This window comes from Netta rufina (assembly GCF_964035555.1).
Source record: "Netta rufina genome assembly, chromosome: Z".
In the NCBI taxonomy this organism is placed as follows: domain Eukaryota; kingdom Metazoa; phylum Chordata; class Aves; order Anseriformes; family Anatidae; genus Netta; species Netta rufina.
Window position 1 is genome coordinate 39520192 of NC_140126.1, and position 26317 is coordinate 39546508.

The 26317-nt window shown below is 39.3% G+C and overlaps 1 protein-coding gene across 1 annotated transcript in view; it reads left to right on the forward strand.

The window, feature by feature from the left end:
• The window catches only part of NTRK2 (neurotrophic receptor tyrosine kinase 2), a gene marked incomplete at its 3' end in the record, with an annotated part of 169987 nt that extends 143842 nt beyond the window's left edge, over positions 1 to 26145 (forward strand). The window contains exons 13-14 of the mRNA XM_084304803.1: positions 24976 to 25134; positions 25960 to 26145. Of these exons, the coding sequence (XP_084160929.1) occupies positions 24976 to 25134; positions 25960 to 26145 (345 nt within the window). The remainder of the gene's footprint in view (positions 1 to 24975; positions 25135 to 25959) is intronic.
• Positions 26146 to 26317: the final 172 nt, after the last annotated feature.

Here is a 26317-nt window from a genome sequence, read left to right on the forward strand (position 1 = left end):
ATTTTTATTGAAGACAGAAAGACATATTCATACATATTCAGAGACTGAAAACTTGTCCGGCTCCAGTTCACTGGGAAAACGGGAACTGACATCACTGGGGACAGGACTTTTACCTTTATCCTTACTAACTGCAACTTTGTGATGGTATTACACCTGTTTTACTTGTTTGTTCATTGTTATATCTAAAAGGGAAAAAAATCACAACTGTGATGAGCTTTTGATCCAATCCATGCATGCCACAATGTGAAGCAAATGATTTGCTGGAAACATAGGTTGGGGGGAGGGAAAGGGGGACGTTGTTTTGTTTTGTTTTGTTTTTTCAACTGATACGTAAAATATGGTGGAGCCTTATTCTCCCTTCCTTATTAGGTCTTTTTATAACATCATTTTGTCCACTCTAAGGTATACATGTATGTATGAAGGGACTCCTTCAAACTACTTTATAACATGCAATATTAAGTTCCTATAAATCTGGATTTAATGTTATACACAGAAAGGGTGAAAATTTGTCATGGCAAAGAACTTGCTCTTATTTTCTTTTCCTTTTTTTCTTTTTTTTTTTTTTTGGTGATAGAATGTTGAGAAGATAAAGAACTGTTCATTAAAAATATTGCCAGATATTCTTTGATAACACATCAATCTTGCAATTGTTTCACTGCCAGTATAAACAGCCAAAAAAAAAAAAAAAAACAAGAGGAAACACAAATGACAGACGTGATGATTACAAATCATTTGCCATATTGTTTTTGTCATCTACCTTTCTTATACTGCCTCAGCCTAATCCCACAAAATAAAACTGTGATGTTAACCTGGAGAATAGAGATTCTTTCCCAATTGATAGACCAGATGCCTGTCACCACCAAGTCACTTTGAAAGGATAACTGATAGGCTGGGCTCTTTGCAAGTTACTGCTTTGCATGCAGTTCTTTTGCATCTGATTATGCTGCCAGTGCTATTTTCTGATGGTGAGATTTAGTGCAGCATAGCTGGCTGGCAGTATCATTGTAGGAGATTTTTCTTGCTTGTGAGCTAAGCGAAGGGCAGGGTCCTGCATTCTTGGCACCCTGTCATATGCATGAGCTGTTTGTTTTTTGGATTCAGCAAGCAGAGTTTTAAATCATCTTTAGCAAAACAAGACACAGAGAAAAAAAGAGAGATCAAAATAGAGCTGAATATTTCATGTCATAATTTTGGCAACATGTCTTGTCTTGTCTTCTGCACTGAAAGCACCAATGAAAAATGGAATTTAGCATTTTTCAGTCAAATGGTTTTTCCATGCTCCTTGAGTATCCTCACATATTCTAGGACTGGTGTCTCATGCCATATCAGCCTTTTTCAGATAAAAGAATGTAGTGTTGAGTAATTGTGTGGGAAAAACATAACCATGTTAAAATAAAGCTCAGTGCCAATGCACAGTGAGTGGAATTTGCCCCTCAGCGGAAAGCCAACAGATACTACTTGAATCTACAACATAAAGCTTACAAGATATTTAAGATATACAGGCCTAATATTGTAATCTTCTGCAGGGGGAATTCTGTTGAAAGTGATTGAAAGATCCACCTTGTACAACTCCTACCTGTTTGCATAGACACACAGTTGCGATATTTTACATCTATCATGCCTGGAGGAGCATACAGTTTTGAACAACAAATGTTTCCATGGTAGTTTGGAGAGGGACTAAATGGTGGTTTTGGATCTGAGCCAGGTTGTATATGCTTCCCTGTTATGCAATATTAACCCTCTTGTTTTCTGTCTTGAACAGCTTTTGTTAGTAGAATAAAATACAAAATAGGAGAGGAGGAAATTGAAGGTTGCACAGCAGATAAAGCTGTACTACATGCAATGAGAAGCCCTTCAAACATAGCTTAAGCATAGCTAAAATTGCATAAGCTAGGAAATAAAAAGGAGTGTCACAGACAGGCTTATGCAGCTCCACCATACAACCTGAGACTGAAGGTATGCCTACTCTGCAGACACTGCTAGCTCCAAAGCTGTGACATGAGCTTGATACAGACTGCAAAGCTAGCCAGAAGCAGAGGGAATACTCCTTTTCTGGGGCGTACACTTCTCTGTGTGTGCTACTCACAATACCCAAGTTAGCTGCTGTATAGTGTATATGAACACAAGCTGCTGGCTTGTGTTCATATGTACTCGGTTTTGTCATTAGGGATATGGAAAACAACATCACGTTAATTAACACAAGCAAAAATACGTGCATAAATCTAATGATTATTTCCTGATTATATTTTTTCCCCTTTTAATCTGGCAATATTTTACTGCACTTTAATAGATACTTTTTAAGACAAAAAGCAGCAAGCTCAGAGAGGTAACGATGGATTTTAAAACTACCTGAGATCCTCAAAACACCTGATTTTGGAATAATTTTAACCTCAAAATTTTGAGTGTCCCTGTTTTCTTACTGGTCTACTGCTTCAGAGGGTCAACTCTGAGAAAAGGCAGGAACTAGTTGTTAGGATCAAGTTATGCAGAGGGGAAATGTGGATTTGCTTTAATAAAAAGTGCAAAAAGTGGTTGGAATTTGTGGCCCTAAACCAGAAGAGGAGTTAGAAAGCAGTAGGTTGAAGAACTATCTGTGATTTCACCTCCCAAAGGACACTAGGAATAAGTGAAAACACACAGGGAAAGGCTAATAGACAAATAAAGCTAGGACCTACAGGGATACAGTGAAAAGTGCCAAGAAGCATTTGGGATTGAATTTGAAAAGGATATTAAAATAAACAGTAGAAGATCCCGCAACTGTAAAGAGAGTAAGAAGGAAAGTGGCACCACTACAGACATGATGATGTGGAAAGGAGAGTTAGTTTGGCCTGGAAGCAAAATTAATTTTTAACATAAGGTCTTAAAAGAACAGTGATGAATACAAAGATACAGGCAAAGTGGCTAATGGGACTGAGAATATGAAAGCTAGACCTGGAGCATACATAAAGAAGATATCCTAGAAGAATGAGGGAAATGGAGAGCCTATTTTATGGCAGGAGACTAAGAGTTCAGGAAATAATTTAAGTAGCATAAATCAGCACTACTGCCCAAAGAGAAGGTCCTACTCCTACTCTTGCTAGTCTCAGCAGAAAACTCCTGAAATATCCATCAACCATTTTCCTGGGTTTTGAGAGGACAGAATACCTCCAAACTGAAGTATCAGATGCTTTGGCTTAGTGTTTGTTGAAGGAGAGTTTAAGACTCTCTAAGTGCTATATGAATGCATCAGAGATGTACATAAACATTAGGGAAGAAAAAAATATTTGAAGGATGATGTTTGCAAAGGAACAGATAATCATAAAATGGTCATGAAGGAATTTAAGCAAGAGATTAGAATTAGAGATGGTTTCTAACCATCAAAAGAATGAGGCTACTGGACACCCTATAATCCACAGAGGAAATTGTTGTTTTAAAGTGGTACTGAGCAATTTATAAAAGTCTGAAATCTGAATCAGTTCACCCCATCTTTGGTTTGTACACTTTGTATACCAAGAAGAGTTACAAGCATTTGTGAAAGCTTAAAGTTGCTGATTTTTTATGGCAAGAAAATAATTTTGAGGAGAAAATATTTCTGGTTCATCAAAATACTTGTCAATAGCTATGCAACTCTAGTAACTTTTTAGCTTCTCTCTCTGCTGGCAAGGCCATACACACAACAAAAATCAGGTCAGACCTTGTATCCTCTCTACGACTTTTTTTAATTTTTTTCTCTGATTTTTTAATTTTGCATGCAGTCTGTCCTCACTTTACTTTCATTAGTATTTATTTCACTTTAACCTTCAAAATTGTAGGGAGGTTGGGTTCTAGTTTCACTGATGGTTTTGTCTGACCATAAGATGAGCAAATATTTATTTGTCATTGTCTTCTCCCAGTGTCCTCTTTTTATCATAAGGTAAAGTCAGGAGAAGATATTAAAGGATGAATACAAGCAAATAGTTCTTATGGTCCATCTATATCTTCCTCCTATTTCCTTCATATCTTAATTTTTTTCAAGAAGGGCAACAATTTGAACTTACCATCTTTTCAGCCCATGACCATCTTAAAAGCATGCGTAGCATGTCTGTTTGTGACAAGGTTCACAATGACCCTTGCTGGTTCAGTGAAGGTTTTTTTAGATCAAAAAGTTACAGCTTTGCATGCAAATGGGGTCTTCTGTGCTGGTTTATACGAGGTTCTCACTAGAATTTTAATGTATAGCAAATTCATCACACTCATCATTACATTCTATTTGCATTGCTCAAAAATACTTTCACAGAGAGCACAAAAACATTATAACGTTAGACAGTGCCTGGAGTTTTCAAGTTCTGGAGATCCCCAGTCTGATGATGAAACTAGCAGCAGTCCAGCACTGATACGATGATCAGAACACCCATCTGCAAGTTTTCCTGAGTATAGATGGCTAAACTGGACAAAGGCTAAATCTTATCTTGGATAGAATGGCAGAAGACGTAATAAAGCAAATCTATATCTGTTATTCTCAAAATGTGAATAGTAATTCTGTCTCACTCCATGTTTCCCTGCACCACCTACATTAGAAGGTATTCTATTAGAAAGGGACCAGGGCATGTTGCCTTAAATTTCACTTACTGTTTTCATCCTTTCTTCTGTTGCTGAGTCTGGACCAGGTTGAACAGCACTGAGATCAGTTGCTTGATTTCTAGTAGGTGTCTGGGTGTGTTGGTCTAGTCTTGCTCTCCATTGTGAGCAGTGGGAACCTTGAGTGGCAGGAAACACACGTCCCAAGGTGGCAGTGGAGCTTTTGTTCCACAATGAAATCTCAGAGAGTATCTCTCTGCAGCTGTAATTTTAATTATATAGGATGATCTCCTGCCTTTTATAGAGCAACTATTCAGAATTTAAAAGGAGTCTGGAGACTTCTGGGGACAGACAGGTTAAATTATAGTTATTACCAGGGGACTATTTAAAGATTACTACCCTCTGAATAGCAAATCCCCCAACCCCATTAAACACAAACAAAACAGAAAAAATTTGGTTGTCCTTCCAGAATTTTTCTAGCATTCGACTAATAAGTTGCAATTTCCACCCTTTACCTCAACTCTTTCTTCTGCTTTGTAGGAAGAATACTCATCAGTACAGTTTCCAGTTTGTCATACTGAGGTCGTCAAATTAAAAAACACAGCTATTACTTGCTTTCAATAAGTTTTGATTTGTAAACACTAGAATTGGTTCCACCATGTGCATAAAAGAGCAGAGGCATGTGCATACCCAGATTTGAACATTATTCTTTTCCTGGGGGTGGGTTTCTAAACACTTATCAATGTTAAAGGTCCTCTTAACCTTCTCCAGTGCACTGCTTGGGATTATATGATTGCTCAAGCCATTCTAGGACACTACTGGGAAGAGCTTGTCTCCTACATCAGTAGTAGGGAACATTGGCTACATTCCCTTCCACCACAGATTTCCCATTTTATTCCTCACAAAGCAGCTTATGCTCCTCCTGGGGATCTCACATGCACCAAAATGGAATGGAAGTGTCATTCCTTATAGAAGTCAACGAAGAGGCAACAAGATTAGGTTTGCTGTAATGGCTATGCTTGGTCTTAGTGGTGACCCATTCTACATTCTTCTAGTATAGGAGATAGTATAGTTAGTAGGATAGCTGAGGAACCAGTTGTCTCTGCTGCAGTTGTAAACCTTCGAGGGTCAAATCCTATTGCTGACACGTTGCAAGGAACTGTTGTGTTTGCGTAAAAGTAGATGCGGAAGAACTTAGGCAGGTGGCCACACACTTGAGTGATGAGATTAAGAAACAATATTAAACAGTTCCCTCGTATCCTGAGCACAGTCTAGCAAATACACAGAATTCAGCAGAGGTCCTGTGGAAAAAATATTATTAAATCATGGAACTAAAACTGTTTTCCATAATGCATATTTGGAGTGCTGGCAGAGCTGGCAATTGCCAGAGTCTTTCAGTATGGAATGAATATATCTATGTTTGTCTGCTCAAGATTCCAGCACCTTCAGTTCTTGCTATGAAATGCCAAAGATCTTCATGCACTCCATTACATTTTCATTCAATATGCAGGGGATATTTCCTCATTTCCTTACCAAATTGAAGGTTTAACTCAGTCTTTCTAATGTGAAATGCACATAGTACATGAGAAGAAGCAGGGAAAGCAAGAAGTAAACTGGGCCCATCTTCAAATTGAGACATCTCATATGTAAACAGTATACACATTCTGATGAGGTGGATGTTGTCCTGACTGTCTAACCTTCCCAAGCAAATTCAATATCCACACAAGACTCCAGCCTTTCAAAAAATTGAGGTTCTTAAGCATAAATCATACTTGCTTTTAAGCAATCTGCACTGTCTCCAAAGTGATACTAGAAAGAGAAGATTACGAAGAGCAACTTTTCTTTGTAGTCCATATCTAATAATTGCAAAGTTTACCCTTTCCAGTTGTTCCTGTTCAGTCAATGGAAATACCGAGGCAAGAGATGGCTTCTGGATTGACTGCAGAAAAGCTGCAAGATATTCCTTGGTTTGAACTGTAGCAGAATGAAAATACCAAGCAATGACTTATGTACATATTTATTTCTTAAAGATGTTTTTCTGTTTTATTTTAAAATTGAAGTTTTGTTTTGTTTTGTTGTTTGTTTGTTTGTTTTCCTCCAAGGTATTAAGTTAGGAAAGTGTTTCACTGTCTGAACTAAAGTATCCTAAGCCCTTAAGTGATTGCAGGTTATACATGTACCATTGTTTAATGTAAGAAAGGTGTTGTGAGTATCATGAGATCACAACACATAAGTCTACTTATCCCAGTATTCTGTCAATGACATGGCTGTAGAATATGTTCTTTAGGGAGAGCAAGTGGACCTGGACACTTTTTGTGGGCATTTAATTATACTGTTATAGAGTCTATCATTTGTGGATTAGGGATGTTAGGTACATTCTCGCCAGTTCCTGTTACTGTCTGTTTATGGATCAACTGTTCATGAATTTGTCTAATTTGTTTTTGACCCTACTGATACTGTCTGCCTTAACAACTGTGACATCAAGTTCCATAACTTTACTACCCATTATGTAAAAAAGTATCTGTTTTTAACTTATGTCCTACTAATTTAATGGAATGTCCTCTTGTTACAGTATTTCAGACTTTGGTAATAACAGTACTTCAGTTGTTGTTGGTTGACCTTGCTTTATCCATCACTTTCATGATTTTATGAGCTTCAACTTAAGCATTTTTGCTCCCTTTTTCTTTGCCTCTCCAGCACATTACATCCTCTTTGAGCTGTGGAGAGCAGAACAGCGTACAGCAGAATTATGCCCTTACATCTTGTTGTTAGTACCTGTGCTGATGATACTCAATGTCTTGAATTTTCCTGACTGCTACTGCTCACTGAGTTCTTAGAGATTGCTCCAAGATCTCCAGCCTGAGCTGTAGCTGCCAGTTCTGAGTATAAATGCAGGTTACTAGGTTACTACAGCTGTTTATCACACGTATAGTTATCAGCATTGAAGCTCACCTACTGCCTACTCTCTCTGTTTTGCAATATGATTCCCAATAAAGCCTCTCTGAGAGCTTAGTATCACCCACAAAATTGGATTAAGTAGAAGTACCCTCCCATCTCCAGCCCGCTGATTAAGATGTTGAATGTAGCTGGTCCTGGCATTGACCTCTAGAGGGTACTTCACTACTGTCTCCTCTCTATCTTGAGAAGTGACCTTCAAGTCCTGCTCTCTTTTTTGTTTCTTTGTTTGTTTGTTTCCTTTAACCAGCTGTCAGTCTATAGAAAGACCTTACCTAAACCTTGCAGAAGCTTATTTTCTTTAATAATTTTTGATGTAGAGCCTTATCACAGCTGTTTTGAAAATGCACGTGTGCCTGCTGGATCACCTTTGTTTAGATGAATCTTGACTCCCCATTGTGCCACTCCTAGGCTGGTAGGGAGGAATCCCTTTCTAAAGAAGCTTTTGTTTCCCACTCTGCTCAGAAAGATGCAAACAGTCTGTTTATATCCATGTGTAATGCATTAGCTCTCTGGTCCGGTTGTTCTTTATAATGGTAGTAATACACCTGAAGTTTTCCCACCTGCATATGTTCAGATTTTGGTGAATGCCATTTGGTCCTGGTAACATTAACCACAAAATACTCTTTTTTTTCCTTAAAAAAAAATAAAAATAGTCTTTTTCCCTTTTTGTAATTCTCTAGAACTTTCTGTTTCAAATGTTATTTAATAAAATCACTGTAACTTGATTTATTGAGAGAGGAGGCTTACACATATGCTGCAAATTCTGTAAAATAGTATTCCCTCTTGGGTTGCATTGTATTCTTGAAAGTGACTCACAAACACCGTTTCTGCACTCCTTGATCTTTTATGCACCAATTTGTGCTGCAGTAACAGTTCATGTGTGACCGGTCTAGTGTATTGAAATTTTAATGGTCCAGTCCTTGTCCTATATAAGTCAGGGGGAATTCTAGCTACATTACTGCAAGATCAGGTACCAGACAACATAAACAATGTACCTGCATGTAGATAGTGAAAATCCAAGCACAAATCTCCTTTTGCTGGTCTTAGCTAACAAGGAAGTGTCATTATGGGAAGAAGGTTGGACTGTCCTTAGTTGTCAAGCCCCCAAACCTGCCTCATTGTGCTTCTCTGCAGTGGACCTTTCCCTACCTCCCAGGAATACCAAACAGGGTCTCTGTTAGTTATCTTGGTTACTTCAGCTTCAACACTTTGTACTGCTTGATGGCAAGCCACATTTTGACTTGGATCTGAATTGAATTCCCAACATTAAGCTGGTTGTTCAATTTGCTGGGACAGAGAATGAGACTTTAAATGTTTGTTATGTCCTTTGCATGAGAGGGTCTGCCTGGAACATAATCAGCTCCATCTAGTCTTTGGAAATGTGCTGACCCAGTCTCAAATTTTCTCAGTGTTCCAATAAAAGAACAGTGTTTCGTTTTGTTTTGTTTTGTTTTGTTTTGTTTTTTCCTTGCTTTGTTTGCTTGTGTATTTTTGGGAGCACGCCAGTTTTATTGACCTTCTGAGGGCTCTATGCATGAATAAATTATATCATGGGGAACTTTGCTTAGAAAAAGCGATATCCAAGGAGACACTCTGTTAGTGGCCTTAAAGCTTACAAGTGGTCTGAGAGCAAGTGAAGGTGTACTTCAAAAGATGAGATTTGGGTAGTAACTCAATTTTAAGTGTACACTTATCCCCCTTGCAAGCCCAGATATCCCAAGGAGGCAGAACTGAGGACAAAAGCATAGTTCCCATTGCCACACAGCCAGAAAGCATGGTCCAGAATATTTCTGAGCACAGTGCTGGAGTTGAATTATGTGGCTGCCCAGAAAAAGCAACAACGCACACAGACAGTACCACAAAGGCTGCATTTCCATGTGACTGCAGTCCCGCTGCTAGCCTGGGAAAGAGAGGCAGGACTGAAAGCCTGGGCACGGGATCACAGCCTTATTGCCTAGGCAGGGGTTTGGCCTCTGCCAGCTTGTGTTCTGGAGGACCTGAAGCCCCCTTGAACCTTTTGCTTATTGTAAACAGCACTTCACTAGCTATAAACAGTCCTTGAAAATTTGAAAGTCATATCTGAGGTTTTCAACTCCCCCCACCCTCTGATGATGTGGCCTGTGTGCACTCATTTTGGGTATTTGATCCACACTTTAAATGCATAGGGTAGAGGGGGTTGAAAATTTTGAAACATTTTGAATAAAAATGTATGTTATGAAAGGTTAATCTCTTTTTGCCCTAAATATCTTTTATCTTATGCCCACTACACAGTCATTTTCCGTGGTTTCTTGGCAAAACAGCTCAGCCTTGTTCCCACCTAGGTCAGTATGATTCCTTCCCACTCCTCCGCCTTTATACCCCCACAAGCATCCCCTTTTTGAGCTTCACCACTGGAATTTTCTCCAAAGGTTGGTAGGCAGGTTTGGGGCTTTTGGATGCTCGGTTTCCATGGCAGCCGGGCTCCTCTGCTCCCAAACGGCAGCTTGGGAGGAGACAGGAGGAAAAGAGAAAGTCATTACATGTGCCAATTAGTATGCAGGGCCAGGGCTGCTGTGGCAAGCAGTGCTTGCAAAAGCGAGCAGCAGTAGGGGTGCCCCTGCTGCATGGCAGACCAGGGAGAGATAGAGTCACAGCCATTTGGCTACAGCTGGAGGGAGCTGAAGGACACCTGGCACTTGCTGGGGCAGTGGCATGCCTGCTAAGGGAGGATACCTCACGGGGCATGCACCTGCTGTCTTACAGACAAGCTCTGCAGCTTTTAGCTGCAGAAATTGGAAAACCCCTAATTTTCTGCTGTCCAGGAACAGGAACAAAAGTTAGGAAGACCCTCTCAATTTTTTGCATTTGATAATAGGTCATATATCATGGTGACATTCAGCTGGAGAATAAGAGAGGAAAGAGAGGGGAGCGTTAAATCAGATGGAGATAAAGAGATTTTTTTCTGCTGCCAGCTAGCTTGCAGCACATGGTAGAACTTGACTTACAGAAAAGATGCTGCTTGGAGAGAAGGATGCATTTTCATGGTTACAGAAGACAGGGCTCTACTGGATTCCAGCTGCGATGATGAGAGACATGCTCTCCCCTCCTGTAGAGCATCATGTTTCTTTTGGAATGGTGTTTTTCTTCATTTCTTGGCCTAGTCAGTTTTGTGTGAATGTGTGGTTTTAAATTTCTCTGTTAAACATTTGCAATATTTTGTCCTGGGTTGACAATATTTCAGTCAGAGGTGTGTGCATTTTATGCTACTGAAGAGGAGCTATAAATGTTTTGTGATGTTTCTGGATAAACAATGTAATGCGACAGCCAGAGATTCTTAGAATCATTAATTCTGTTATGATATATACACACTAAAATACTTAATCTGTTAAAGGAAAACAGTCTCGGTATCTTAATAGGACATTGACTGGTGCTATTTCAGACTTTGATTTTTTTAAAAAATAAGTACTGAATACTTTTTCCCAGCATTTCACTTTCCATGGATAGAATCTGCCCAAAGAAATTTCAGAAACACTTGCCTATTAATTAGCCATTTTGCTGTTGCTTGATTTTGTTTCATGTATCAGATAATCCATCCCTTTACCAATATATTTTGGTCCCTATAGTATGTTTTCATGTGCCTTATCTGGGTTCCAGTTGTTTTAAGACATGGTTTATTGATCTTATGTGAAGCATTGTTTACTTGTTTTTCTCTCCTGAATCTCTGTTAAACAAGCTTTCCCTGAGCACAGATCTTCAGTATCTGAGTTGTACATGGAGCACTTCTGGACAGAGGAAGAGTTCCTCCAGGAATTCCTTCTGAAAGTGATAGCAGAAGTACTTCAGGGAGTAGTGGTGTGTCCCTCACTCTGCCATGCTGGCCAGGACCTGAAGCACACAGGGAATCCCCTGGATTTTGGGCTTCTTCTTATTCAATTGAGATGCCACTGTCTGTGGGAAGATACAAAAAGCATTAAAAAACAAAAACAAAAAACCATAATTTTCCCCTCTACTTCCTAGGGCCTCCTTCTGTAGACCCTGCTAATATGTTTCTTAAGAAACCTTTGTAGGTTGTTGCTTCAATTCAGAACCAGTTACAAAGATGTACAGTATCAAAAAAATAATTCTGTAGAATATGTTTAATGTCAGTCACATTTTATTTTTAATTGAGTACAACTTGTTTTAAATTTACATTCAAACTGGAATCTTTTGGGAGCACCAGACTGTTTTGTTTTGCTGGAAAACACTACATTTTTAATTTAAACTTTTCTTCCTTAAAACAGTTCAATTTTGTGAAAATGTTCAGTATTTTTGCCTGATACAGAATCAAGTTTTTTTTCAAAACATCAGTAATGTGCAGATGTGCAGTAAAGAGCAGAATGTGTTCTCTTTCTTTCTTTCTTTCTTTCTTTCTTTCTTTCTTTCTTTCTTTCTTTCTTTCTTTCTTTCTTTCTTTCTTTTTCTTTTTGTCTTCTTTGGTTGCTTCTTGGAGATGCTTTATAATATATTGTAAAAGAACAAAATAGATTTATTCCCTTGTGCCTGGTCTGTGGTCTTGACCATTTTGCTTTTTTTCCAAATTCTTATTCACGCTTTGTTCCTCTCATCCCCAAATCCTCTTTTCTGTTGGTATTCATCTTGTTTCCTTTCCCCACTCCCGATTTCCCCCAGGACAAGGCTGTTGAGTTGTTACATTTTTAATAGATGTTTCTTCATCAAAGTGGTCCTCCTGAACATAAGGAGACCCTAATTAGAGTAAGACGTTCTTGTTTAATTAAGTGCTATCAGGGGGAATAATCCCTATTAGGTTTGTTCAACAGGGAGAGGTCTCCCTTGCTTTCTCTAGAGCCAAGGCAGTCCTGGAGGTGATAACTTTCTTCTGCTGTTATTATGTCAGGCCTGTCACAGGAGGACATGGATGCTGGGAAGCTGTCTGACCCTGAAGAGTAAGAAGTTGGATTGAATTCCATTTACGAATTGTCAGACTTCATTTCTGTTTGATAAAACATGATCGTTACATGGCATATTGCCCCATATGCAGTGTTCATTGTCGTCTCTTTAAAACAGTAAAGAAAGTACTGGAAGCATTATTTTAGGGTTTCAAATTATTATCTCCCACCTGATTATCCTTAGCTCAACAGTTCTGATATAAATCTGGAGTTACCTCTTGCTTTCCATCAAAAATTTAATGCTGACCATAACAGCAATATCTCATTGAGAGTTAAGTACCTTAACTAAATAAACTACAGTGCTTTTACTATTATGCTAAAAATGTTGTCCTATATAAGCAGATGTAGGTAATGTGTCAAAATTTAGTGACATACATTTTACAATGGAGCATCATGGTTTATATTAATTCAATTTTCTCATTACCAAGTTCATAGTTCCCAGCAGCAGAACACCCAATCTCTCATGCAGATAACTATGTGAAGTTTTCAAAAGACTTAAAAAGCAAATAGAAGCGTAACAAATCCACTGTTCAGTAACTTGGAGGACATTTATTTAAAATGTCAGTATTCACTTGCAATTATAATGATAGTAGGGCACTCTGTTTTGTCACTATTAGCCAGTTAGTGCTAAGCCAACCAGGAAAATGAACTTGAAACTTGGAAAACACTTGTTTCTGTATGCTAGAGTACTCATACAGAATGGATCTTGCACAATATTGTAGGCTTTCAAACTCAGAATTGTTATGGGAGGAGGAAGATCCTCTCAGAAGAGAATTTAGTGGTGCATCTGCTTTTTGTTAACCAAAGCCTCCTAGCTAGCTCATTGACTGATGTTTCTTGAAGAGGAACTCCTATCAGACAGAGAGTAAAGGGAAATAAAATGGGGTTGCAGTCAAAGTACAAGGTCAAGGCTAATGGGAACCCCAGAATCACCCCCTTCTGTAGGCCATGGTGAGACATAAAACAAAAATATTCTGATGGATACAAAATCCACTAAAGTTTGCAATGGAAATAACCATAGGGGCAAGGATTTAGGGGTGGGTCAAGGTTGCAGCCTAATGTACAGAGAGAATAATAGATTAGCCTGGCAAGAAAACAAAGAAAACTATACAGTGAGGCCTGAAGAGCATAACGTTTTAATAAGAACATCATTGAGTGTACTGTGTGGATCATCCTAAACATGTCCAAAGAATGTTATAAAAGTAGCATGACTTTAAATGGAAATGCAGGCTTTATGGAACAATATTTCAAAGTTTTCATCTGAAGCAGACAAAAATATTCTGAAATACGCATGACTCACAAACAGCAGTAGGCCTACAATAACTCACTATCATATAACACAGTTAAAGTAAACCCATTCATAATTTTTAAAATGTGCCTAAAAAAAAGTGTCATTGTTATGCAATACATGTACTACAAAGGTGATCATGAGATTCATGCATAGATCAGAACTTCATTAACTTAGGCATTACATGAGCATTGGTCAAAATCTTAGTGCCAAGCTAGGTTAAATATGACTTATTTCAGCAACAATTTTTCAAACATTCTGATATGGGAGCCCTAGCCCAAATTATTCCTTTATTGTGAAAAACACCGGGTTTGTAGTCAATCTCAGGACAAAAAAATAAATTCTATCCTATCCTATCCTATCCTATCCTATCCTATCCTATCCTATCCTATCCTATCCTATCCTATCCTATCCTATTCATATGTATATATAGGTGTATATATATATATATATATAATCTTAGTAGTTTGAGACATTCATATTTTAAGAAAAGTATTCACTGATTCATTCATTTCACACTTGGCTTATTTTAAATGTCTCAAGGACCTCCTTGAACTTAGGGAGCTTTGGAGTCTGGGAATGCTGTATGTAATATTTGTATAGAAAATCATAGAGCTAACTTGTGCTTGTAATGGTAACAATATATTAAAAAAAAAAAAATCTAACTACTTTTGTTTAAAATTGCAGTAATATCATTTGTTTACATCTCTGAGCCATAAAAAAAAAAGGGGGGGGGAGGGTCAAACCTACAAGGTCTCAGTTTTACTATAGATCCTACCTTTATGTGAGCATTTTTAGAAACTAAGCTTAAAATCACATTTATGCACAGATTTTGAGTTATTAATAGCATCACAGCAGTGCAGCAAGCAGAGGACTTAATCTTTAATGGGATTCTTCTTCATCCAGAGAAGGTGAGCGTACATGAAGAAGGCACCACCTCAGCACTGCATGGTTACTGTAAAGAGTAACATCATCCTAGGAGAAGGTAGCAGATTTTCCAGAATGTTCCCACAAGGTACTGCAAACTGTGTGAGGGAAAAGCAGGACAAGTAGGTGTAGCTGGCCACTTCCTTCCCACCCATCTCTTCTCTCTTGTCCATACACCACCAGTGTTTGGTGAAGGATGTGCGGAGTATGCTGTTCAGTCTGTGGTGTGGTGTGGTGTGGAAATCCAGATGTCCCCTACCTGAAATACAGCAATCTTGTTATAGACTACAAAATCCTTTCAAAGATGGCTATGATCTTCTTCTGTGCCCCAGGATCCTCTAGTAATGAACCAGTTCAACAGGCTTTATGTCAGAAAGCCAAACCAAATTAATGCTTCCAGGCCCTTTGCTGGTGTAAATTCTCCCTTAACACCAGTGTAGAAATACAGCCAAGAGCTATAAAACATTTTCATCACTGCTTGGGCCGTACTTTGACTGTTGTGTCCAAGAAAAATATTTTAAACATGGCTTGAGGAATAATTCAACATATGAATTAGATAACATCAATATAAAATTTTGCAAACTCCGTAAGAAGAAATAATATATTTTTTCTGTAATAGCAGTTATTGGTATTTTTAATGATCATGCTGTGTATCATTTGATCATATTACATGTTGTTTAATGGACACCTCATTCCAGAGCAAATGCCTGTTTCAACTCATAGAGTGATGTCGTGGTATAAATGAGGGGTCAAAAACTAGAATTCACAGAAAGAAAACAATAGAGGGTTGTGTTTTTTTTATGTTCTATTTTAGTGAAACTTTTTTTTTTTTTTTTTCTTCCCAGTTTATGTAAAGAAATTATGGTCCAGAGAAAGTGAGAATCAGAAAGCATCGGGAAGACTGCAGAAGATAAGGATGACAAGGACCTTACTATTCACTTGCTTATTGACATCTGGTTGAGAACCAATATAGTTTTTCCTTTCTCAGCTACCTGCTTATGTAGATGACTAGCTGCATAGACTACCTTGTTGACAGCATCAGTGTAGACATTCTCAATGTGGGCACTGAAGACATATCAGTACTGTGGTTGAGGTCATAATTTACTTGGTCTTTAGGCAAATAGAGAGAAGTGTGCACAGAAAAGATCCTTTGCTCTGAAATAGTAAGGTACTTTTCTTCCTTTGATTCATGAAGCCTTGTTCTGCCTTCTTGATGCTATGCTTCCCACTGGAGTACATCTCTGGACTCTCTTCACGTAGTCACTAGTTGGTAGATTTGATATGACATAACTTGCCCAGCATCATGCATGTAGTCTGGGAACAAGCCAAAATAGCTGACATAAAATCACTGAATTTCCTATCCCCATTTTGCACTGATCATTCAAAACTTTTTCCACCTGTGGAAAAGATGTGTCAGCTCAGTAGGTATGCCCATATTTTTAGTATTTGTGAAACTAAAGACTGGCCATATATGCGCCAGTCTTGCGCATGTATGTGTGACAGTTGCCCCATATATGCGTACTGGTAAATGGAGTCAAGTCCAGTTGGAGGCCAGTCACTAGTGGCGTTCCCCAGGGCTAGGTGCTGGGGCTGGTCCTCTAATATCTTCATCGATGATCTGGACAAGGGCATTGAGTGCACCCTCAGTAAGTTTGCAGATGACACCAAGCTATGCGCGTGTCAATCTGCTTGAGGGTAGGAAGGCTCTGCAGGAGGATCTGGATAGGCTGCACCGATGGGCTGAGGTCAACTGCATGAAGTTCAACAACGCCAAGTGCCGGGTCCTGCACCTGGGGTGCAATAACCCCAAGCAGAGCTACAGGCTGGGAGATGAGTGGTTGGAGAGCTGCCAGGCAGAGAAGGACCTGGGAGTGATGGTTGATAGTCGGCTGAATATGAGCCAGCAGTGTGCTCAGGTGGCCAAGAAGGCCAACAGCATCCTGGCTTGTATCAGAAACAGTGTGGCCAGCAGGGCTAGGGAGGTGATCGTCCCCCTGTACTCGGCTCTGGTGAAGCCGCACCTCGAGTACTGTGTTCAGTTTTGGGCCCCTCGCTACAAGAAGGACATGGAGGTGCTTGAGCGGGTCCAGAGAAGGGCGACAAAGCTGGTGAGGGGCCTGGAGAACAAGTCCTACGAGGAGCGGCTGAGGGAGCTGGGCTTGTTCAGCCTGGAGAAAAGGAGGCTCAGGGGCGACCTTATTGCTCTCTACAGGTACCTTAGAGGAGGCTGTAGCGAGGTGGGGGTTGGTCTGTTCTCCCACGTGCCTGGTGACAGGATGAGGGGGAATGGGCTTAAGTTGCGCCAGGGGAGTTTTAGGCTAGATGTTAGGAAGAACTTATTTACCAAAAGGGTTGTTAGACATTGGAACAGGCTGCCCAGGGAAGTGGTGGAATCACCATCCCTGGAAGTCTTTAAAAGACGTTTAGATGTAGAGCTTAGCGATATGGTTTAGTGGAGGACTGTTAGTGTTAGGTCAGAGGTTGGACTCGATGATCTTGAGGTCTCTTCCAACCTAGAAATTCTGTGATTCTGTGATATATGTGTGACAGTTTTTTAGTCTGGTATTTATAAACTGTGTAAGTTAAACATCCAGGGAAAGGTGGAGAGCCTATCTAACAACAATGAAAGAACTTGAATATCTGAGACAATTCCACTAGAAATTGTAGTGCTCCCATGCGGTGTACGTTACAGAAACACTTCTGTGACTCAGAAAGGAAAAGAAAAGCTACAAACCAAACTCTGTTGATCCCCTCTTCTACCATGATGTAATTTGATGTGACCAATAGAACCAGACATGCTATATTAGCCTACTGTACAGTAAATTAAAAAATAATAATAAAATGTGATTTTCAATAAAAAATATGGGAAAGGGTTCTTCAGACTTGACATCAGGTGTGGAGATTTTCTCATGAACACAAACTGGCTTTCAGAGTTTGCCCTAGTGTACCTGCTACTAGTTGATATTGACTGTGCGGTTCAGTTAACATCTCATCACATTATACCACAACCCCGCTTTTTATAAAAGCAATCAGAAGTTAGAATTTTAGCTATGGTAGAGACTCACAGAGTCATTTTCCAATGCACATTAAGATTACTTTTAATATGTCTTTGGCTCCGGTAGCCCAGACTCTCTGGGGTTAATGGAAAAAGTGGAATTTGATATATTATAAACTGTTTGCTTTGAAAATCACAAAGACAGTAATGTATTTCATTAATATTGCATTGAAATTTTGTTTTGCTGATTACTTGGACACATTAGATGATCACCCCTGAGCCTGTGAGGGTTTTAACATGCCCTGTTTCAGCTTCTTGTCTGCCGGTACCTCATACCTCTCTTCATCCCCAGGGGTACAAGCAGCAGATACTCAGGTGTTTATAAGGGAACAGTAATAGGGAACAAGTGTCATAGCAACCATGGTTTGGAAAGCAGAACACAGGACTTCCCATGAGCTCAATATTGTGAATTACTAGTCGTGACACTTGGAGTGATCGGTAACTGTATGCTGTGGCATAACTTGATATGGGAAGTTAGGAGGATATAAGGATTTTTTTGTTTGTTTATTTTTAGGAAAAATAACAAAAACATCTGGTTCCACAGGCCAGCTTTTCCATGGTAAACCCTTTCTGCTCTTTCACCAGGGTCCTGAATTCCCATCTTCAGAAATTAATCTAGATATCCACTGAACTCATTGAAATACTCTGTTCCAGTTGCCTTTCCCATCAATTTACCACAGTGTATTTCCTTTTGTTTTCACTTAAATTATAATTTATTGTTTAAGAAGATAAATTCTTCTCATCGGAAAGTAAAAGTAATGATAACCTAAAGGAATCGATTTATTTTTCATTCACCCAGCCTTCATCCTGGAACACTGATGAGCTGTAATACGTTACATCTCATTGCTGCAGGTTTCCATATAGTTAAACTTTCCTTCTGACCCTTTGACTTGGGACAAGTTTTTGTTTAATCAGAAATGCAGATTGTATCACCTTCTGCACTTATCTTACATCAAGGACATTTCATCTTCCATTCTTGGAAAGCTAAGTTCCCCATAGCTTCATAGCTACTACAGATTATTAATTTTCCTTTATGTTTGACCAACCCAATATGATGCTGTGTTGTGTAAAACACAGTGATAGATATAGTTTTTTTATTCTTTTAACTTAGCATTTTAAAGGAGGTTTGCTGAGATATAAGATAGAATGGGTCATTCACATATTTTGATTTCATCTGGTTAATCTCCTTCATTCCATCCTTTTGGCAAAATTACTTCTATCCCCCTGTAAGTGTTGCTGAGACACTGTATTTTGCAAAAACATATGTCCTGTCTACACAGGGACACATGAGCAGGTTCTCCAAAGCAGAAGCTCTTCTCCTCCAGGATTGTGTGAGTAATGGGTGCCTGAGGAATAGTCCGAAAACAGTTTTAGCATATAGTAATATTTCTCTCATCTGTGCTCTTAGACTGCAGCAGTCTACTGCTCAGGCACTTGCCGGGCCAGAGATTTTATCTTTGTGTTTGATAGCCCTAGTTAGATTTTATCCTTCATGAATGTGCTTGATCACTTTTTGATCCCAGTTAAGCCCTGGGTGTTTGCAGTATCTTGTGGCAATGGGCTCCACAAGCAACTGTATGTTACATGACAGTGCCTGGTTTTGTTCATTTTGAACCCTGCCATCTACAAATTCCATCTCTTGTTTTGTGACTCTCACATTACAGAAAACTGTGAGCAATTGTTCTTTCTCCATCTTCTCCATGCCACTCATGGCTTTACAGAGATTATTGAGACAAATTTTATCTCCAGTGACACAAAGTTGACACAACACTGAACTCAAGTTGAGCAACTTAACAGAGAATTGAAGGTGTAATAAATGTTATTCTAGACATTGTTTCAGTTTTCTGAGAAGACCTGGTAGAATTACTTAAGAACTTTACACATGAGCCCCTCTTGAATTAAGATGAGCTAGAGCAGTGTTAAAGTGAAAGGACATTTCTTTAGTTATTGCATATAATCTGCTCTATTTCATAATTTATTTTCATAATTCATAACCTCTTGTGCTTGTTATCCAGACTGACTGTGAAAATAATATATTTCTTTTCTGCAAGTGGCAGGACTGATGATATTTTAAGAGGAGACACTGACTTTGTCTGCAAGGCCGGGGCATGAAAGAAATGAAAATAACAATTATTGATTTTTTCTTGTGCTGCAAGAAACACTTGCCAGCATTTTATGAGCAGGAGAGAGCAGATGTTCACCAAGAGAGGAGAGGTTTTCAGTTTTAGCAGTAAGACGTGATAGTCTTTGCAGAGAACATTTCTTTGCAGTTACATCATCCTGAGATGGGGAAATAAGTCAGAAGACCCTACCATAAATAGTGGAAAGTACCATGAAATGCTGTAATCCCTCAGTATCCAGGAGGATACATTCTTTGTTACGAGTGGGTAAAAAATGGGCGAAAAGTTGTAGCTTGATCCTCTCTATAGCTCTTTATAAGTACTTTAAAGGAGGCTGTAGTGAGGTGGGGGTTGGTCTATTCTCCCATGTGCCTGGTGACAGGACGAGGGGGAATGGGCTAAAGTTGCGCCAGGGGTGTTTTAGGTTGGATATTAGGAAGAACTTCTTTACTGAGAGGGTTGTTAGGCATTGGAATGGGCTGCCCAGGGAAGTGGTGGAGTCACCATCCCTGGAGGTGTAGCCACACACAGAGTCTGTTTCTTCCACATCCCTGTAGGTTGGCTTCCCTGCCTCTACCCACACCCTCCTGTTGCCAGTGCTTGTTCTGTGTAAGTAAGCATATCCATTTGCTCACAATTGTCAGGCAACAGAACTTTGTGTTTCCATGGTGGCTGGACAGTGGTAGTTGACACAGTGACCAGGGCATGGTATTGAGAGATAGATTTTCATATGGCATATGGCAATTACATTGGCCAGTTGCCTTTAGCTTGATAAGCCAAGAGCTCATGTCTGTAGCAATAATATTAATTGCCAGAAAGCTGGTTTTACATCGCATGGATGGATGGGTGGTCAGACAGATAGACATGTGCAAACTCTTGGGCTACAGCAATCAGCTTCCACAGAATTACCTACTACCGCCCAAGTTTCTTTCTTAAAAGAGAGGCTGCCATATTAGACAAGCCTCACAATCTCCTAATGCCTGCAAAGAAAGATATGGAACATACAATGCCAGAGAGTGATCAAACTTTAGCTAACTTTGGCATTAGATGCCCTGCTTCAAGGCTAAGACATGATGATTCTACTTGAAGTTTGATGTTTGTTATTAGATGGAAACAGTGTTCAAGATCTGCTTACTTGGCACCTTTCAAAGTAGTAAATTAAATTAACAGATTAGTGCTGAAAGTGATGACAAGTGGAATGATGTTGTGTTTTCAAACGTGTAGCATCTTATACATGGAACAATGTGGCAGTTTCTCCTTAAGTGCTTTTTTGGAGAACAGTATCACAGCTCACTGATCTGGCATAGTAGTCTCCTCCCTGTGGATAGTTCGCACATTGCAGAAGCTAATTCACTAGGCTTTCTGGTTTACATTCTCGCCCGATATTGCTAGTAAACATAACTAGTAAACTTAATACAAGGCCCGGCTAGGGAGAGCTTGCTTGCATACACTGACATATAGAAGTAAATACTTAAGTCACAAAAAGGATTCATAGAAGTGCAATTCTAAATAAAAAATGAACCATTGTAATGCAGCTGCCTTCAGGTGAGTGTAAAAAAAGTATATCCTAGTTTGTATCCATAAAATGGTAATTTTTGCAGCATTTTTACAGCTATAGTAAAGATTTTAAAATGATAGCATATTAAGTTAAAACTGGAATCCTTTTAAACATGCCATAACTTTAGCTAGATTGAATATGAAGGTGTTGTTCACCTGCAGTGGTAGTCTGCTTAGCACATGAGCATTTTAAAATGATATGTATCAAGCAGCACTGCAATTACAATGTGCACATCAGGGATGAATCCTGCAGGATGCTGATATCTGAGAGCCATGTAATACTTGCATTTCTTATTAAAGCATACACAGAAGGTATACCTTTGAAGCACCCAGAACCTTTAAAGTTTAGTCAGTGTACTCATGTTTTCCTTCATTGATTCTACTTGGGAAACACCCTTTAGCCTTGCTGAGAGTTTGGAAGCCACAGCAAAAAGGCACTCTACCTCTCGTTGCTGCTCTTATGACATAGCTGTAGGTGCTTGGACTCAGCAGTCCAATAAAGATCAAAAGAAGCTCACAAGTGACTGGCAATTTGTTTCAGGCAGCCTGAGAACAGCCATGTCAAGCCCCAGGCTTCACTTCAAGAAGGTTGTGGTGCACATGCTTCATTTTAAGCATGCACCTAAGACAGCCCTTAGTGCTTTTCTGAACCAAGTAATTGTGCATGTAGAAAAATTGCCTTTGGCCAGGCCCTGACCTGTGTTTTTGATGTGGCTGAACTGAAATCTGAGTTGAAGGTGCTCTTGGACCAGGGATAGAAGATGCTCAGCCTGCCACAAGTGATGCTCAGTGTTGCCTCTGTTGCAATGCCATCTGGCAAGAAAGCACCTCTTCTAATACTAGTATTGGTATTTTTGCAAAGAGGTTAAATATTACTGTCACAAAGACTCTGGCATTGGAGGTAACTTTGGCTAATATGATAGACATGGACAGTGATAGAGGTAGGACACCTCCAGACTTCTATTAGTGAAACAGTACTCTGCCCAGTGAAGACTTTTGCCTTCAGGGACAGAAATGGACACAGCTTCAGGCAAGGTGATGTGGGAAGAACACCAAAGAGCCCTGTATTTTGTGCATATCTGTAAATTGAATTCATGGTAAGAATTACTACTGATGAGTCAGTCTTGCTATGACTGTGAAGAGAGGCAGTTAGGTCTGTGATATTACAGATCACTTCATTGTGAATCCATCATTTGGTGGTCATATGTCATAATCACTGTAGAGGTATTTATTGTACTGAAGGACTGTAGAAATCAAGCACAGAGTTCTACCACAAGCACACTGTGCTTCTGTAGCAAGGAACGATGGGAAAGATTTGGAGAGTGATATTTTTAATTGCTTTTTAAAATTCTCTTAATGTGGGATGTGACAAATAAGAAAAAATAGGGAGACTTATTTTATTGTTTATAGCTTTCATTAATTTTTAAGGAATGAGTCAAAGAAATTGCTGAAAAGAACCAATTGTAGAGACTATATGATGAGCAGATCTAAGAGCCATTTCAATATTTAATGAGACCAAAAGCCTCTCATCACTAATCATCTTTTAATGGCACTTGCCCTTTGGCCGTGTGTATGTGACTGCCTGTTTCAAAGGGACTAACTTTTCTGACTTTCTAATGAAATACCTCTCAAGACAGGAGTAAAAGTGGTGATTTGGAGCTGTTTGGTTGCCATGCCAGCTAGTTTATGATGAGGTGGGAAACTGAAGCTTTGCTTGCATCTCAGCAGGTTTGTGAGTTATTTCAAACTCTCCACATCATTGAGTGATTTCTTGGTCAAAGACAATTAAAAATATTAATGAACATGGCTGTACAAAAATTGTGTGTATCAGAGGGGTAAACTGTATCACAGAGACAAATTGGCCTGATGGAAGAAATCACTAAAAAGTACATATTCACTCTGTCAATGGACTGATGACATGTATGTTTTTAAGTTAGACTGAAAGCTGTTGGAGTTGGATCCCCTTTTGAAGGGCTCTAAAATCTGTAGAGCAGCCAGTAATAAGTCAGAAGCAAATCCACAGTGCAGTCAGGAATTAAACTTGGGAACGCTGCCTTTCACCTAATATCTCAAAAAACAAAACAAAACAAAACAAAACAAAACAAAACACTCCTCCCTCACTTGCATGGCATCTCAGACAGAGGGAGGAGAAGTGCCCTTGTAATAGACTAGGTGTGAAAGTCCATGAAAATTTTGGCATGACACTCTGCTTTTATGGAATCAGTAGTGACAGTTGACTTGTGGTGATGTATGGAACAGGACTGAGCTCTAGAAGCCATAGCTGTATTTTTGGTATGCTGCACTAACACCGAATTGCTGACAAATAGCTGGAAACGGATGTTCTGAGTGATTTAGAAATAATGTGAACCCTGACTGAACTTGAAGTGGGTCTTCCTTCCATTTGCCGTTTTTACGTGAGAACAAGGAGGGCATTATTTATAACAACATATGTAAAGTCCCACGAGGAGAAATGATATTTTGAATTGACAGAATCTTGAAAGTGCAAATGTGGTTTTATAACTAAACACATTTTCAGACAGGAAAATTAGAATTAATCAAAAGTTAGATGTCCTTGAAGAAGCTTTCCTTTTTTCTCACTTCCTTGGAAATATTTACAGCTGTCTTGATGTAAAAGTAATCAGAATGCCTATACATCTATATCACAGTAGCTGAGCCAGTTGTACTATTTAAAAAGTACTTGAGTGGATTTCTTTATTGATGTGATCTGGTCAGAATGGGACATATCAGGAAAAACGAATTGTTTAGAAACTGGAAATAACTGTTTTATTTATTTAAATTATGGTTAGGTAACTGGACTTTAGGAAAGCATTCCAGGGGAAATGAAAAATGTTTTAAATGATTTTCAGAAAGGCATTCTTTCCGTAAGAAAAAATAGTGAATTCAACATGAGTTGATTTGAGATGGGAGTCCACATCTTACAATTTTTTTTTTGTTATCAAGGGAATATATCCAAAAACCTGAAAATTTTGTAAAACTATGTAGGACTGGGTTGTTAATGTGGGAAAAAATATTTTGATGCACTGATTAACTTTGGAAATGATCGGCAAACAGTGTTAGGTTTTCTTTGTTTGTTTGTTTTCAATCACAATTAGGAGATTAAACCATAAAGAATTCAATTCTACTGTGTCAAGCAGTCAGACCACTGTGGATTTCATGTGGTGTCACTGATTTTGTAGAAAAAAATATTCAGTGCAGATTTCATTGCATGAATCTTTTTATAGTTTCCAGAGTCTTAAAATGGAGAGTAAAACTAGCCAAATTTGAAGTGGGTTGCTAGGCTTGAATTAGTTAATAATTTTATAGGACATTAGTTCCTTGGGTGAAGGGTTCCAAATAAATGTTAAAGGTGAGTTCGTTTTTCAGAAACAGTATCTGTGGAGATTCTACTGAAAAACCTATCACAGGAGGGATTGTCATTTGAGGAGAGGAGCTTGGATCACAGCTTCCCAGCTCTTAAAAGCTCTGGGTAGAAAATGGCAATATATGGGAAAAATAGAAACTGTATATTCGCGTAATTTAACATCTTGATACTCTACCTGGTGAGGGTCTTGAAGAATTATTTCTGACTCTTTCATTTGTTCTTCTCAGGTTGGGGGTCACACCATGCTGCCCATTCGCTGGATGCCTCCAGAGAGTATCATGTACAGGAAGTTCACCACAGAAAGCGATGTCTGGAGCCTGGGGGTTGTATTATGGGAAATCTTTACCTATGGCAAACAGCCATGGTATCAGCTCTCAAACAACGAGGTGTGTATAATACATTCTCAAATTGCCTAAGAGAGGCTTGCATTGAAACTGATGGTATGGCTTCTCTCAAGGAAAGACAGCAACAAATTTATTTAGTAAAGGAAAAAACCCCAATGTCAAGTATTTATTGTCATAAACATTGTGGTTTAATTTCTTCCTTTTCACCCTTTTTTCCACAAGGTGGATGGAAGTTGACCAAGCAGAACTAGGTCAGAATGCAGCTTTTTCCTTTGTATTTTATAGTCTGCTTTGGTGACCGAGAAGGACCATGAGGCAATGAAAAGGAGCTTAGCAGACTCCAGAACTGTTTTTGGCTGATTTCAACTACATATCATTTCTGCAAAGTGATTGTTCTGAACCACTCCTGAATAGACTGAGGGAATTTTGAGATCTCTTAATGCACAGGGAATCAGAAGTAACCCCTGTGCAGAAATTAGCCACAGCAACACTCAACAGGTGTAAGGAGGGAGGGGTGCTGAAGTGCTGTGTGAGCAAAGTGAAAACTTAGCTTCTTTTTGAGATGAAGCGGGGTTGGCAGACAGGCAGAAAGGGAATGTATGGGAGTGCTTCTTGACCATCATTTCCTTAAGGGTAAAAGGGGTGACATGCATGAAGTTAATATCAGTGAAGTTACTGCTCTTTGGTGATATATGTTTACAGTGATTTTTTCTAGATGCTGCCATGCATCTACCTAGAAATGCAACCCTTTGTACAGTTGACTGCCACCAGTGAGGCTGCTGGGGCTATCAGCAGCTAACACTTTCATAGATGAGCCCTATTTAGTTGGCAGAGCTGTGCTGATCCTTTGCTTGTGATTTCTTTTAGGTGATTGAGTGCATCACTCAGGGCCGAGTCCTGCAGCGACCTCGCACATGCCCCAAGGAAGTGTATGACTTGATGCTGGGCTGTTGGCAACGGGAGCCTCACATGAGGCTCAACATCAAAGAAATCCATTCCCTCCTCCAGAACTTGGCCAAGGCATCTCCAGTCTACCTGGATATTTTAGGCTAAAGTCTCCTAGCATTTCTTCTTATGGGCTGTGTGAATGAATGTGTTCAACTGCCGCTGAACTCCATTAAAATGTGTTCTTAACTTTGACAGTATTAATGACAAAGTTGCGGAGAAGCTTTCAAAGGGCAAGCAATGTGCACTTCTCCATCCGTAGACACAGTATTGACTTTTT